Source organism: Cladosporium halotolerans, assembly GCF_011745625.1.
Source record: "Cladosporium halotolerans strain TM138-S3 chromosome Unknown Sca9, whole genome shotgun sequence".
Taxonomy (NCBI): Eukaryota; Fungi; Ascomycota; class Dothideomycetes; order Cladosporiales; family Cladosporiaceae; genus Cladosporium; species Cladosporium halotolerans.
This window is the reverse complement of record NW_027191460.1, coordinates 692,776-708,307: the sequence shown is the minus strand read 5'-3', so window position 1 is coordinate 708,307 and position 15,532 is coordinate 692,776. Positions and strand designations below refer to the sequence as shown.

Below are 15,532 nucleotides of genomic sequence, written 5' to 3'. Positions count from 1 at the left end.
TGGTAACCGCTTCATCAAGGCGTTGTAGCAAAGTGGTTAATGCGATTGACTAGAAATCAATTCCCTTCGGGGGCGTAGGTTCGAGTCCTGCCAACGTCGAGATCGGTTCTTTTTGCAATTATGGGCATTCCCTATCCTTTTGAACTCGTCTCATTGCGTACACGGAGTTAACAGTAAAGGCAAGCCAAGAGAGTGTCGGCCACCCGCTTTCATACGGAGCGAGACATTGTCAAGATTCTATATTGACACAGGTGGGACGGGACAGAGTCAGACGTAATTTTGGTACAGTTGATTCTAGTGTACATGCTAATACAGCGCGAGAGATGAGCCAGGAGAGGTCGAACAAGGACACAGCTCACTCTAATAAGCCTTGGAACGAGCTCCCACCAGAACCCTTGTAGAGCTGCTGCTCATGCAAGATATGCTCATCATCCAAAACACCAGTGCCGATGATGTACCTCCAAAACTCATTCTGGCCACTCAAGCCTCTCACGCCAACTCTCAACAATCCCTTTGATTCCCTCACATCATCTACCAGACCACGCAAACGGGCCCATTCGCCGCATTCAGCAAACGCCCTCGCCACAGTCTCCAGCATCTGCCAAGATGGACGTTTGCCCTGGCGCGACATGACCTCAAGGAACCGAAAGACTGGGCCGAGTCCGACTTGCGAGTGGTGGCGCGCGTAACCCTCGACCATGCGTTCGTAGAAGATGGTGTCGAGTGGGACACGGAAGCCGTTGTGGCCGCTTTCGATCCTAGACCAGAGAGCGTCCACAGCTGCAAGATCGGGTGGATCGGCGTCGAAATAGGAGGTCATGAGGATGGTATAGATGTGGGACGTGGGTTCCAGTCCGGTCTTAGACATGTGCTCGAGCACGGCGCGGGCGGCTTCATGGTTCGCGTACTTCTTCAACATGCGGTCGATGATGAGGGCGTATCCCTTTGCGTCCAGCCCGGCGGATGATGTTGAAGCTTCAGTCATTGCCATGATATTGAGAAGCTTGGTTGTCTGCTCAGCCATGGAAAGCTCGGAGAAGTAATCGGACTGAAAAAGGGCGGTCAACAGGACGGTCGTGGTTGTGCTGTTAGGCTCGATTGACTTGTCTCGCATATGCTGCAGGATGACAGAAGCCTCTTCAAATCTCCCGTGACGCATAGCCACGTTGAGAAGTGTATTGTAGGTTGTAAGGTCGAACTCGATGGCAAAGTCGCGCGCCCAAGATAGCACCTTAGGTATGTGTTCGTCAGACTTGTTCGCCAAGGAGGACACAGCTGAGTTGACAACCACTAAACTTGGACGCGGCACGCCGTCAACGTCGCTGTCCCATTGTTTGAGATCGATTTCTTGCATCTTTACGACTGCCCGCTGCTTTGCAGTCAGTTTATTCAGTAAAGTCTTCTGTTTCGCTTGGACCTTTGCAATCCATTCCTGACCCATTTCATGTAGCGCAGAAAACGCATCGCTGATTCGTTTTGCATTGAAAAGACAGAACACGCGCACACTCCAGGCATGTTGGTCAGGCTGTACACCCTCAGACCGCATGCGTGTCCAGAACCTCTCCATTGTGTCAGCGTCGTCTGCACGGGAACAGCCACGCATCATGACTGTCCAGGTCTTGACGGTCGGGTTGAGTCCAGCCTCGATGGTGACGTTCCAAACATGGACAGCTTGCCTAGGCTGACGCAGAGTCACGAACGCTAGCATGAAATGTTCGTATAGAAAAAGCGGCAACGAGGATGGGCCTGACTCTTGCCCAGCGATGAACGAGGAGGCTTCCGCCCAGCACTTCTCCGCCAAGTGGAGATTGCTGCTCTCGATACAACGCCCCAGCCGCTTGATCCAACCGGAGACCTCACGATGCACGTCTGCATCCATGTCGCCGACTTCTGAAACACTGAAGCCAGCATTGATCAAAGCCGCTTTGTCCAAGACATTGACTGGCTTAGTGTTCTCACTGGCCGGCGCCGGCTCCATGAAGCTGGCGGCTTGACTATCGTCCTGAGAATTTATAGAACGGTCCCCTTGAGACACAGACTTAGGAATGTCGGTGGGCTTAGCAGATTCTCGTGCAACGGGTTCTGGTTTCCCTCTATTTTCCCTGACGGCAGGAATATCAGCAAATTCGAGCCGGCGAACCAATTGCTCGTAATATGCCAGTGAAGGGTCAGGGCTTAACTCCAGTCTTGATCGAATCTGTTGAGGGATGGCGGGCTTGGCGATCCGCTTGAGTACTGTGCTGAAATACGTGAGGAAAGCATTGCAAATGTCGTCCTCCTGGGCACAGACAGAGTTTGACATTAAGTCGACGGACACGAACAGAGCACTTTGATAGCTCCCATCAGATCCAGAGCCTCGTGTGACCACATCCGTAGGTAGAATGAGCCCCAGGACTTCATTTAGTGGCGTTTGAGAAAGGTTTTTGTTGTTGTCGAGGGTAATCGTTTCCGGTGAGGGAAAAAGTGACCATTCGATCAGGTCTCTGTCCGAAGACTCGCTCGAAGACGGTACCTCGGTTCGTTGCAGATGTATTACCATAGCCTCGTACCATGCTGCCACGAGTTGATGCAGAGCTGCCAACTCTTCACCCGCACTCTCGTAGCCACCAGCATGAGCTCTCTCCGCGATCCCGTTGCTCAGTCGCCAAAGCAGACCCGATAACATCGTAGGCGACAGCAGATCAAGCTTATTGACGACTTGAATGAAAGAGAGAGGTGTGAAGGTCTCAGGAGCACGTGCCGGATTATTCACGAAGTAGACAACAGTCCCACACATGAATCGATAAAGCTTTTGAGTCAAGTCGCGATACCGAGGAAAATCCCTCAAATACTGGACCGGTATCTTCCTCATCTCGATGATTGTGTTCCACGCATTGTCAAATTCAACTGTGTTGACTTGGCGCATGAACGTTCTAGCGTTGCGGTGTTGCTTTTCGCGCAGCTGATGACGCTGTGAAGTCTCTCTGGTCTGGCGGCGAGGATTGATTCCCTCGTGGTCATTTTGTGGATCTCCAGACGGAGCACTGACATGTTTCCTGATGACGGAGGGCTCTCCCCGATCGAATTCTTGCAATAATTGATGCGGCCTTAACGGCTGTCCAGAGTATCTCCCCCTAGGAATGTATTCACTGTCACCTTCTCCTACTGGTGTCGAGGACTTTTCCGAGGGCTTCCTACGCTCATTGTATTGCCGCAATCGTTGGGGTGTCATCTGATGTCCAGGTTGCTTGCCTGTTGCAGTGGATTTACGGCCACCACTCCTCGTCTGTGAAGATACATCCTCATAAGGCTCGACCTGATCGAACTCTTTGAGCAAATGTTGCGGCCTCAATGGTTGTCGCGAGTATCTCCCTATTGGGACATGCTCTGCTTGTTCGGGCGAATCTTTCCAAGGTGTCCCAGCTGCAGAAAAGCTGCGACGAGGTATGGACTCCTCGAGCAATTCTGTGTCCTGGTCTTCGCGAGATGTCCTGGAGAAACTACGTCGTGGAAGGCGACGGTCAGGTGCGATCAATTGCCGCGGTCGGATCGCGAGTCGTAAGCGACATCCTTTGCACACGTATGGCGCGCTCATCACATGGACATGTGGTGTAGAGCGACAGAGCGCAAAGGAAGTGAGAAGTAGAATGCTGTCTGACCTATCCGTGGACGGGGCTGCGCGAGTCCGCTCGAGAAATCTGTCGGCAGACCTGCCCACAGACTTGCGGCAGCCAGAAGCCGAGGCGTGAGGCTGAGCCGCCGAACAAGGGTGGGAAGCTTGTCGCGGCGTGCCTGAATGCGTTGATCCCGCTGGACAGGCAGACCGGTCGAGTCAACACGTCGACTCAGAGGGAGGCGACGCACTCAGCCCTCGCGTGCAGTGTATTTTTTCTCATTTCTTCTCTTCCTGGTCCAGCGTGGAAATACACTATAGGATACACCGTTACTCGTTCTGCGCATCTCGTTTGGCCGTTAATCCTATCGATCAACCTGTGATCATGACGACTCTGGTACCGCGAGCGCCCTACACATCGCAAGAGTTGGCCGCACTCTACCCAAACGACCTTGAGTTGCAGCAAGTTCAGGTCATTTTACGCCACGGAGAGCGTACACCAGTCAATGCACGCTTTAAAAATGCCGGCCTCCCTGCGTACTGGCCTTACTGCACAGCTGCTCAGCAAATGAGATCCGCCGTGATGTCCGCTGATGGCTCTTGGGATACGATGCAGTGGCGAAGGAGGCTTGAAACTTTTGAGCGCCAGGTGGACGCTTCGGCAACTGATGATCCGACCTTGGCGAAGGGCTTAAAGGGAGAGTTCCAAACCGTGTGCCAGTCCGGTGAGCTGACAGACCGAGGGCGCCAGACGACTACTGCCCTGGGGCAGCGGCTCAGGGGCCTCTACGTCTCGCAGCTTGGCTTCCTTCCAGAGGTGATCGATTCTGGTGCTGCCTCATCTGTGTACCTACGGTCAACGCCTATCCCTCGAGCGCTGGAAAGCGCGCAGCAAGCTTTCACCGGTCTTTACCCTCAGAACCAGCGCGCTGCAGATTTCCCTACCCCTGTCATCGTCGCGCGAGCATTTCAGGATGAAACCCTGTATCCCAATGAAGGAGCTTGTAAACGCTTCGCTGAGCTCGCAAAGGCTTTTGCGAACCGAGCAGCTGAGATCTGGAACCCTTCTCCGGAACTTGCCTACGTTAATAAGAAGATCGGAAAATGGATGCCTGCCGATTCGCCGGTCGCCGCAGTTGATTCCCACCCTAGACTCTCTGGTATCATGGACACGATAAACGCCACCCTCGCTCACGGCGCCGCAACCAAATTGCCGAAGGAATTCTACGATGAGAAGCTAGTCGCCAACGTGGACCGCGTGTGCACCGAAGAATGGTTCGCAGGCTACACGATGAGCAATGAATACCGCAAGCTGGGTATCGGCGGCCTCGTTGGAGACGTTGTCCAGAACATGGTGAAGCGCACCCAGAACGAGGGCTTCAAAATCAGCTTGAACGGCTGCCACGATACGACCCTGGCTGCTCTGCTTGCATCCCTCGGCGCATACGACGTCGAGAAGGACAAGTGGCCGCCATACACCAGTTCAATTGCCGTGGAGTTGTTCAAATCTCGCTCATCCCCGACTACCCCTGCAGCAACAGCACCATCCGGCGCCGTGTGGCCGAGTAAAGAGAAGACTTGGTGGTACTTGCTCTTCTCGCCGTCTTCGACGAGCCAGTCCAGCTCATCAACTCGCAAGCCGCTTGCTGAGATGTCGAGCACTGAGCAAGCCAGCTTGGAAAACTACTACGTTCGCCTGCGTTACAATGACAGGCCTGTGGCGATCCCTTTTTGCAAAGTAACCGGCCGTCACCGCGTGGGCGACGAGAGCTTCTGCACCCTCGCGGCGTTCAAAGAGGCTGCAGACAGCTTCACGCCGGCTGATTGGAAGAAGGAGTGCAACAGCAATCTCGGTGCACCGGCCATGCTGGGCGAAGAAGTTGAGAAACCCCCAGGCTTGTGAGAGTACGGAGGGTGTTTGAGGGCTTATATAGACCTGAGACTATAGATCGCTGTACAGGAGCGTTCCCCGTGTCCACCTTTTTTCCTATTGCAAGTATTCTGATTGTATGAGAAGTGATAGTGATCACCCGATTGCCGTGCAATTGCAAAAAGCGACGACATAACGGGGTAACCTAGTTGCTTCATCTAAGTATATTGAAGGGCAAAAGTAAAAAAAGTCTCCCCTCGCGGGATCGAACCACGGACCTCAAGATTTCGGATGTTCGATTGCTCGAACCCCTGTTGCAATTACAGTCTTGCGCTCTTCCAGCTGAGCTAAGGAGAGTGTACTAGCTATGCTAGTCTTAGCTGAGTGGATGACGTAAATGCGGAGCTTGTAAAACATATACACAAATTGATCATCAAACGCTGGTAATGTTGACGGATCCAGCAGTCGGTGATGTTCTTGTTCTCCTCTCGTTTTTGAAAGTACACTTGTTGTAATCAGATGGTTGTTCGACTAACGAGCTTGGTGGTATCACGGGACGCGAAGACATAGCCGCAAAGAATGGAGTCTTACGACGAGATCACGAACCGAAGATATCATCGTATCGAAATCATCATTACTCCGAATTACATATCATCATAAAGAGGCCGTGTCCCATTCCAGGCCCAATCTACTTCGGAGCGGAAGGCTTGCCAGCGCCACCAGGGATCTGGTTGTTGATCTGGCCGTCGGCGAACTTGTTGATCTTGTCGTCGTACTTGTCACCCATGCCAGCCTTGTCGGTGAGATTGTCGATTTCTGGTGAACGTTGTTAGAGATAATGTCATAGATCGAGAGACTCGTGTCATGAGAGCTTACGGGTGTGGGCCTGGCCAGAAGCGAACTTCTCAGCGCCAGACTGTCCGCCAGCGCCGCCGGAGCTGCTGCCGCCGCTGCTGCCACCCTTGCCGAGGGCATCCTTAGCCTTGTTCAGAAGACCAGACATGTTGCTTGAATTGATATAGTTTTGAAGTGGGGTGTAGGTGTTTGAGGGGTCTGGAGAGCTAAGGAGGGCAGGGTGGGATGGGAAGCTGTTCTATATGTACTTGGACCCTCACCCGTAGGCTCAATGCTTGAGTGGGAGCAACATAGCTCAGTCCCGCAACGTCATGGTGCACCAGAGGGGAGCTGTACCAGGTTTGAATGGAGGGGCACGAGTTGGAAGCTTGCTGATCGCCGTCAGGCGTGCCGGATGGGGCGCAGCAAGCCGGAGATCCTCAGCCTGGAGCGATGAACGAGCCGCGATCTGGCGTCAGGTACCGACCGCATCCAAGTCAAATCTAAATTCTGATGCCATTTATCCACTGATGAGCGCGCTGATGAGTCTGTATGAGCTGAGATCTCGGTGGTACCATCCCCGATTAGCCGATATCATGTGAACAGAGCTCCAGAATTGCAACCCCTCCATGCTTGACGTGGTCTTGAACTCTATCCAACTGTCGCGATCTCGGAGCTGCCGATGGCTTGAGCAAGCACCATCCGCAACTTATCAAGCTTCCAGAAGAGTCACGTGGGTGTGCCGCTGTTGGCCGCGACTTCTTGCTGAGAAGATCTGGATTCTTTTCCAAGTGCTGTCTGGCGGAGGTGCAGGAAAGACGAAAGTGGGTGGAGTTTGTATGTGAAGGAAATACTCTAATGAATCGCAAAGACCTCAGTCATCATGATGTATTCAACCATAGCTTCGTCGTAATGGTCTGCAGGATGCCTGGCCACTTCCTCTAAAATTGTTCTTTGCGTTTCAACGGAAAGACATTGATAGAATCACTAAGCGCCCGACAACAGAATGAAACGACACAATGCAAAGTTGAGAAGGAAGAGATACTCTAAGGATAGCTATTCGTATTTCCGGCGTCTTGATCCCAGCGTCAACGCGGAACAAAGCCTAGATGCTGAACGTTTGCTTTGCCGCCGAGGTGCCACAACAGTACATAAGAGTGTTTCACAAGCATCTTCGAGCATACCAACATGCTGAGAGTGTAAGCGAAGGCGCGAATGTAAGCGCTCTGTTGAAGCGAAGGTGAGATATAAAGCGTGGTCATAATTGAGTCCTCGCATGGCCAGTGGTTTCACCACAATCTGCAGGTACTTTGCACTGCCTTATTGATATATCAGACATGCCTTTCTCGCTCTTCAAGAAGAACAAGTCGCCCGATAGACCAGCGGTCCGAGGGCAAAATTCATTTCAATATCCTCCCGTCTCACCACACGACATCAGGCTGCTCAGATATGCACCAGACTCAACGCCAAATGCCATCCGGCTCGAAGTCCAATCATTCGACCGAAGGACAAAACCGAAATATATCGCTCTGTCCTACGTATGGGGTCGAAACACGTCCCAGCAAAGCATCAAGCTTAACGGCAAAGACAAAAGGGTTTGGCCGAATCTCTACAACGCTCTTTGCTCTATGCGCGAGGCCCTGCCCGAGACGCTCTGTGCATTGACCAGGCGAATGTCAAAGAGCGCAACGAACAGGTGCGACAAATGAGCTTCACCTACACGAATGCGAACCATGTAGCCTCCTGGCTGGGGCTCTGCAGTGAGCAGCTCCGTCTCGCGTTCGAGGTCGATCTACGGACGACGAGGGCCGTCGATCTCCCCAAGTCGAGCCGAGAAAGACTCAAGTCTTCTATCTGCGCGCTGGGCGAGCTGCCATACTGGGGCCGCATCTGGGTGCAGCAGGAGCTCTTCTTGAATCGCAACATCGTCCTATACTGCGGCGACTACTCTGTGCCAATGCAGATGCTTGTAAATTGGGCCAATGCCCGGGGCAACTCCAGCGAGGGCTTAGACACCTACTTCTACCTGTCCTTAGCGTTGGACTGGGCGACGTGGCGCAAGGCACCGATTTTGCGCCTGCTCGACTGGGCGGGCAAACACAAGAGCACGGATCCGAGAGACAAAGTCTTTACTCTGCTGAGCCTGACTTGCGATCACGAGCGGAAGGCGTTGGAGCGCTTCTTTCCGGACTATGATCTGACGCTGCGACAAGTGTTGATGGTGACGCTGGTACACATCCGCCATTTCGCCGGCCAGGAGCGCGCAGCGAGGCAGGTGGACTCGGTTTTGATTTGTCTTGGTGAACCAGGCGATACTAAATGCTCTAACACCGTGAGAGATTACTTGTATAGATTGGGCCACACGAACCCTGGGTCAGACGGGCGACGGGTGATCCGAACTTCGTCGAGCGACAGGCGCGATTTGAAAAGTCGTACGTTGTTGGGCGGGCAGGTGAGCGAGCTTGATGTTTGTGACTGCATCTTTGCGCAAGAGCTGGCATATGCAACCGGAGAGACCGTCGATGTGCGTTCCGAAAGAACTTGGCAACCATCAGGGGTGTTCGTGCAAGATGCGAAACTCTCGCGAGAGTTGAATCACTTCTGGAACACGTCGATGTCGGAGGAGTCGGCACAGCGGTGGTAAATACCGCATCTTAGCTTTTCCGTACATTCGCGAATGACATCTTGGGTATTGTTTCTAGATTGACCTGTAAATTCATCTGGTTATAGAAAATGGCTATTTGCAAGCAAAATACCAACCATCAGTATCCAAGGCTAATGCTTGGACCTGGGGAAACCGGCGGAATCCCCTCGCGATCACATCCGGTGGCGATCTCAAGTTGATGAGAAGAATACTACCTCTATCGCGGCTCCTAAGTAAAATTCGGTCCAAACGAATTTACGAAGACACCCAAATTGCTACAGCTGTATCACCGATGCAGCTCCTTCGACCGGCGATCTAATCTCCTCGTGACAGCACCAAGAACGACCTTGAGGATGCCAGCGCCGCTGAGGGTGGTCCCGTTCTCCCCTAGGAACGGAATGGTGTCAACCATGTCCCTCATGTCACGGTCGCGAGCAATATCAGCAAGGCCATCGTCCAATTCCTTGAGATACGTAGTTGCTTCAGGATCACTGCCGACTTGGAAGAACTGCACACCGACCTGAGATACAGGTGCATCCAGCTTATCAAGCCTCTTCGCAGCTTGAATCAAAGTGCCTTCAAGATTGTCGCCAGGCACGCCGTCCGTGATGCAGATAATGTTGATAGGCTTCGTGGTCTCGGGCCGCGGTTCAAATTTCTTGAAATAATCTCTAAACAAGTCGTTTAGTCTGCGTCCAATCGGGGTCGCGCCGCCAGGCCTGACTTTCTCGAAGACCTCCTGGATAGCACTAGCCGAGGTGATATTGCAGTAGCTGTTACCGTGGTTCAGAAAGTGTATGTCGATACCGTCGGCGTCATGCTCCGTGCAGATCGGCGCGATGGCTTTGATGGCCTCAGCAGTCTGGCGCCACAGTCCACCAGCCATAGAACCCGAATCATCAATTAAGAATATGGTGTCAAAATCGTTCAGGAAGGCATATGCATCATCCGCTACTGGTGCTGAGCGACTTTGAGAAGCATTGCTGATCTGAGGTGCCTGAATCGATGCCGGTGAGTACGGAGGTGTTGGCGGCGACGCTGGGGAGTACGGCGGCGGCGCGTCGAAAGAAGATGGGCTGTGAAACGGGTTGGCAGATACTCCAACTGGCCGTCTTGTCGCGGGAGCGACGTTCGTTGAATGAGGGTGTGGTTGTTGCTGGCGAGGGTTGCTCTGCTTTCTCGACAAGCTATTCCTGACAGAGCCCAGCAAGCTCTTGGGGCGTTCGCGCTCGCCTTGATCCATCTGTGTAGTTCGCTGTTTTGTCTTGAGTGGGAGGAGTTCTGGTGCTCCCAAAATCGAAAAGGTGATGCCACTCATGGCAATGAAGTATTTAACGAAGAGGATCTGGGGCTGTGTAAGACAATCAATGGGATCACACCTGGAGCTCTAAATTTGTTGAAGGTTGAGTTTATGATTGATTGCCTGCTGAATCGAAGCTTAGGGGTTTTCGAGGCCTACTTATACCCAGTTCTTCAGCCGCCGGGTCAAGCGCCCTCGGGTTTCATCCATCCTGAGCCGCTTGGCTTCGCCTACGTTACCAATTACCACGAGGACGCCTTGCATGCTTAGCAGCTGTGATATCGTACTTCCACAATATTGTGTGGCAGGGAAACATGTACGATGTTGACTACCGAGCAGCATCTCCTTGCTGGTGGCCTCCTGGAATGGCAGGCGTTGGAGGAGTCAGGACGACGGGCAGTGCAGATCAAGAACAGCTGGAAGCCTCCAATCAACGTCGAGCCCCAGCTGAAGGTGGCGGGCGCAGCTGCAGGCAGTGCCGCCACCACGTGAACCAGTCATTTTCCAACGAACGTTACCTTACCACACACACATCCTGGGGCTGATCTTAGGTGGGCTATGCGACGACCAAGCGAGCAGGAAGACGACTGCGCCATCACTGCCGGAAAAGCATTTAGCCGTGCCAGTCCCCAGATGAAGAATGCTTCATTGGCCCCATCAACATCACGAATGTCTTGCGACGACTGCGCACTAACAAAGGCAGTGCTCGATGGCTGTGACATGGCTGTGAGGAGCTCGGAGTTGTAAATTGTCCCGCCCTTGATTTGTTGTGGATGACTGAAAGACATCCTTGAGGTAGTTGCCAGGTTAGCAAAGTTACCCACTGACGATTCCAAATGATATGTCATGCTGCCCAGTGTGACTCCAGAAGAGCAATATCGCAAACGACGAATGCCAACAACTACATCAGTCCATATAATTCAGATATTCGACCCTCAGGTATGAACCGTGCTGACTCTCGAGATTCCCTTGAGGCATACCGGTGTGAGGATAATGCCAATGCTGTCAAGAGCATGAAAGACGAAAGTTCAGGCGAGCACAAAAGAGCCACAGAGACTAATAAGGAGTCCAGGCAACAACACAAGGCGCCAGGCTTTCAAATGCTGACGGGTCGGTCTCATGGCCTGGATGAATTTCCGCTCGCCGCCAATGGCATGGCATGAGCAGGTCAGGATACTTGAACCGTGAGTTGCCTTCGCGTCTAAGCAGCTACACAGCAGAAGGCTTCCGGTGTGGTTGCTGAATATGGCAAGTGGGGAGGGATTGGACTGCCAGCCACCTCGTGTTGAGTCGCCTGGAAAGAGTGGTTTGTGAGTGAGGAGTACCGTGTTCTAATCACGTGCACAAAAACACGGTCTTCGGACCAGTTTTTTCGGGCCACGAGGAATCTCGACTCGGGAGCTTGATCCGGTCCTTGTCATCGTGTTTCCTCACATTCGGTACGGACGCTGAACAGGTGAACAATGCATGTGGCTGCTTGTGTTAAGGGATCGGAAGATGTTTGCCGGGGGCGTGATCAGATCATATGTGCAAGTTGCGGGCCTGCGCAAGACCATCACGCGAGAATCGTCTCGTTTGTACGCGCTCACCGCGCAGTCACACGTCAAAGAGATGGCCCGGTGCATGATTCGTATGGCACTAGAAGTCGTAGGAGCGATAGAAATAGAAGACCCACCGGCGCTATGGCGTGGCTGTGGCATCCCAAGGCCGAGTTCCTCAGGCGAGCCAAGCGCGCTCGGAGCAGAGAGGGCCCGTTCGGGTGCAACGGCGCGATGGTCAAGCGCTGGAGGAGGGCGACGTCGTCTTTCCCTCACATCCGTCCCACCGTCCGTCTTCTTGCACACTGCGCACGCTATTCTTGGCCGGCCACGAGGCCCATCGAGGCATCCGTGCCACCGTACGACGCAGTGCAGGGCCTGCGCATTATTTACACTCGGCACCATCGGCTCTTTGTACCCAGTTTGCGCCCAGCCATTGGCTCGGCGACTGCGCGACGCAACCAGCCATCACGCTGCCCTCATTACGTAGGTAGGTGGTACTTTGCCTCTGCAGGGTTGTCGTGCCTGGGCCCCAGCCAAAACAACTCCTCCACCACGTCGGCCCTGAAACACGCCATTCTCCTGCAGCTCCTATGCATCTCTACTCTCCCGTGCCCTGATTTCCTTGTATCCCCGTTCTCTTCTGCTTCACTAGCCACCGTCCCTTTGTCTGCATCCCACAAATTACCCCGCCGACCTTGACGCCGATCTCGAGCAACCATGGCCGGCAAGAGGCTGTCTTCCCTCTTCTCCAACCCCGACCGCTCTGAACGGCCGCCCATGGCAAGGAAAGCATCTTCACCGGCCGCCTCGCGCGAGCCATCACCTGCCGGAGCCTCACGTTCTCGCTCGCCAGGCCCTAGCAGGCTTCAAAAAGCGGCGCCAGCACAATCGCGAGCACCCTCAGGACAATTGCTGGATCCCAACCAGCCTAGTCTACAAGACCTTCAAGAGCAAGTTGCCTCGCAGCACAATGGGGGCACCTTGCCGACTCTCCCACCGCCTACTTTCTCCCAGAACTTCTCTCGCCCCTCCTCTCGCGACGGCTCAAGACCTGGCACGGCCGGCTCGATGATGGCCTCCTCGGGTGGAGGCAGTCGGCCTGCCACACCAACTTTGGTCCTGCCTCAAACCAGAACGGACTCGACACCGTCCTCGCCGAACAAGCAAGAGAAGAGGAAGAGCAGCTGGTTTGGCGGGAAGGGCAAGAAGAGCAGCGACGAGCCTCGAGGCCCAGTCGCGTGGATCGCCGGGCACCCGCAACGTCTTCCATTCGATTCCGATGCTTTGCTTCAAGGTCACAGGGTACCAGAGCTCTGGGACGATATGGACGGCAACTGCTACATACATTTGTTCCCTCAAGAGTCCGGTAAAGGTCCGTCCTTCAAAGTGGACTCGGCTATCTTTGCTTCCTCGCCTGTCCTGACGAAAATGGCGTTTGGAAACCTCTACAGCGACGCTGCTGTTGAAACAGGCGACAGAAGACAGATGCCGTTGGATACCCGCGCACAGCAGCTGTCCCTCAACGACCCATACACACCATCAGACACTCCCCACCGCCATGCAACAAATGGCTCGGCGTCTTCCGCAGGCTCCAGAGGCCGACTTTCCAACATCTCCGACCCCTCCCCCGAGTCTCACATTTACTTCCCTCTTAAGCTCAAGGGAGCAGCTGATGAGAAATCCAAGATGGACGACCTCCAAGTCTTGATCGACTTCCGCAACTTCTTCGCCTGTCTCTGCGGTCAAGCTTTGATTGCTACAGAGAGAAGAGCGAGCTTCTTCCACATTTTCATGACCGTTGCGTCGCTGCTCAAGGGCAACGAGTTCACCAATGCCGATGGATCCACTTACGGCGAAGTCGCCAGTACCAGCTTTGACGGCTATGTAGAAGAGCTTGGGTTGGCAGACGTGCGCGGAAGCAGAGAAAAGACCATCGAAGGCATTGTTCTCGGAGAGCGCATGAAGAGCGTGCTCCTGTATAACGAGGCATTCACACACGCTGCTGGCAAGCTTCCTGATCTGACGGCTTTGAAGAGTCAGAAGTTCGAGCTGATGTCCGCAATCACGAAAACCAGACTGACCCGCGCCTCAATGGACCTGGAACAACGAGAAAGCAACGCCCGCCTCATCCTCACCGACTTCGACTTCCCCTCGATTTTCTCCGGTATCATGAGCTCTAAGATGGCAGGCGAGCGCAAGGAGGGCGTGCGCTTTGACGCTTGGAAAGACTCTTTCCTCGGCATGCGGAAGTGGATGCTAGCAACCCTCAAGCAGAGATACGGCGATTGGCCACCTAAGGCGAAGAGCAAGAAGAACAATCTTGAGACCAGTGGATTGCAAAGAGTCGTCCTGAGAGATCTCTACCACGACCTGTGCTCTATCTACGACCTCCTAGTCGACCGGACCCACCTCACCACACGAACAGTCGACGGCATCGACCTCGCCGGCCCCAAAGAAGAGCCGACGGTCCGCGGCCTGCGCTCCGCCCTCTCCGAATACGACCGCTCCCAGCCCCCCGTCAAACCCCCGATCCCCTTCGACCTCCCCCTCCTCCCCAACCTCAAAACCGTCCGCCCGGACTTCAACACCGGCGACAAAAAGAAAGACCTCAGAGCGCTCGGCAAAAAGCTCAAAGACGACGAGATCGTGCAGATCTACCGGGCATGCTGGAACGGCGACGCGCGCGCGACGCCCTTCGTCAACGCCTTCCGCGACATGGAGCGCCGCGCCGGCCACGGCTGCACCATCGGCGAGCTCGTCGACCTGCGCATCGGCCAGTGGATCTTCCTGTACGCCGTCATCCAGGCGCTGCCGCTGCTCGCGTGCGACGCGCCCGGGCTCAAGCACACGCAGGGCGTCGAGTACTTCCTCTGCGAGCCGCCGCGCAGCGGTGTCCCTTGGGCGGATCCCGAGAAAGCCGCGCCAGCCCGCCGCAACTGGTACGCTGTCGGCGACGCGGGCGGCGTAGTGAGCTTGCCGTCAGACGTTGTAGAGCACGGCGTCGAAGGCGTCTACAGACGCAGCCATGCATGGCAAATGGCGGAGGCATGGACGGCCGCGAATCCGATCCTCAACACGGCGCTGCACGAAGCGAACGCCTCCGGCGCGGCGCCGCCCGTCCAAGATCCTTCGATTCCCACCTCGATCCCGCCGCCCGGCTCGCCGCTGCGTGCACCCTCGCCGGGCCCAGGCCTTCTCGCGCCGGGTAGCCGCAGCTCGAGTCCCGCAGCCAGCAAGCGTGCGTCGTTCATCAGCGTCGGTTTGGAGGCTCTGCCGCTGCCCGCAGGCGTTGCGCCGGACGGGCAGCGCGCGGTGTCGGGCTCGGCCGAGAGACCGCGGAGCGCGCATGTGGTTGACTCGAGCAAGACGTTCGATTCGATTTTGGGCGATACGGGGAAGACGAAGAAGAAGAAGGGCATGTTTGGCTAAGAGAGTTGGCTTGGGCTTTGAGATGGTGTGAACGGGGAGAAAGAAAAACTATAGGGACATGTTTGCTTTTCGCGGCAGGCTTGCGATTGATTTTCTGGATGGCGGGACTTTGGAAAATTGGACGAGCGAGCAATGTACTGCTGCTATTCAGCGCAGACTTGGGTTCACAGTTGTATCACATGAAAGGCTGGCTGTATTGGAATTTGGATCAAGTCGCTGGCGCTCCCGGATAGTTGTAGGATCAGGGAAACAGAACGGGAGAACTTTTGGACATGGTAGTTTAGCGCCTTATAGCATACCTAAAGCACTGTATTTTCTACAT

General features: G+C 54.5%; 6 protein-coding genes across 6 annotated transcripts; 3 read left to right on the top strand and 3 right to left on the bottom strand.

Annotated features, from left to right (window-relative positions):
- Positions 1 to 355: 355 nt before the first annotated feature.
- WHR41_03692 (uncharacterized protein) lies at positions 356 to 3,574 on the bottom strand (the record flags this gene model as incomplete). Its single annotated transcript, XM_069372298.1, has 1 exon — positions 356 to 3,574. The coding sequence occupies one exon, from the start codon at positions 3,572 to 3,574 to the stop codon at positions 356 to 358; it is 3,219 nt and encodes a 1,072-aa protein (XP_069230973.1).
- A 403-nt stretch (positions 3,575 to 3,977) lies between these two features.
- On the top strand, positions 3,978 to 5,495 carry WHR41_03691 (uncharacterized protein; the record flags this gene model as incomplete). Its single annotated transcript, XM_069372297.1, has 1 exon — positions 3,978 to 5,495. The coding sequence occupies one exon, from the start codon at positions 3,978 to 3,980 to the stop codon at positions 5,493 to 5,495; it is 1,518 nt and encodes a 505-aa protein (XP_069230976.1).
- A 361-nt stretch (positions 5,496 to 5,856) lies between these two features.
- WHR41_03690 (uncharacterized protein) lies at positions 5,857 to 6,798 on the bottom strand. The gene is made up of 2 exons (XM_069372296.1): positions 6,339 to 6,798; positions 5,857 to 6,278 (listed from the first exon to the last, which is right to left on the bottom strand). Exons 1-2 carry the CDS (start codon positions 6,463 to 6,465, stop codon positions 6,151 to 6,153), a joined length of 255 nt encoding a protein of 84 aa, XP_069230975.1. The 5' UTR covers positions 6,466 to 6,798; the 3' UTR covers positions 5,857 to 6,150.
- Positions 6,799 to 8,001: 1,203 nt separating this feature from the next.
- On the top strand, positions 8,002 to 8,940 carry WHR41_03689 (uncharacterized protein; the record flags this gene model as incomplete). Its single annotated transcript, XM_069372295.1, has 1 exon — positions 8,002 to 8,940. One exon carries the CDS (start codon positions 8,002 to 8,004, stop codon positions 8,938 to 8,940), a length of 939 nt encoding a protein of 312 aa, XP_069230830.1.
- Positions 8,941 to 9,226: 286 nt separating this feature from the next.
- WHR41_03688 (uncharacterized protein) lies at positions 9,227 to 10,183 on the bottom strand (the record flags this gene model as incomplete). The annotated part of the gene is made up of 1 exon (XM_069372294.1): positions 9,227 to 10,183. The coding sequence occupies one exon, from the start codon at positions 10,181 to 10,183 to the stop codon at positions 9,227 to 9,229; it is 957 nt and encodes a 318-aa protein (XP_069230831.1).
- Positions 10,184 to 12,498: 2,315 nt separating this feature from the next.
- Positions 12,499 to 15,210, top strand: WHR41_03687 (uncharacterized protein; the record flags this gene model as incomplete). The annotated part of the gene is made up of 1 exon (XM_069372293.1): positions 12,499 to 15,210. One exon carries the CDS (start codon positions 12,499 to 12,501, stop codon positions 15,208 to 15,210), a length of 2,712 nt encoding a protein of 903 aa, XP_069230838.1.
- Positions 15,211 to 15,532: the final 322 nt, after the last annotated feature.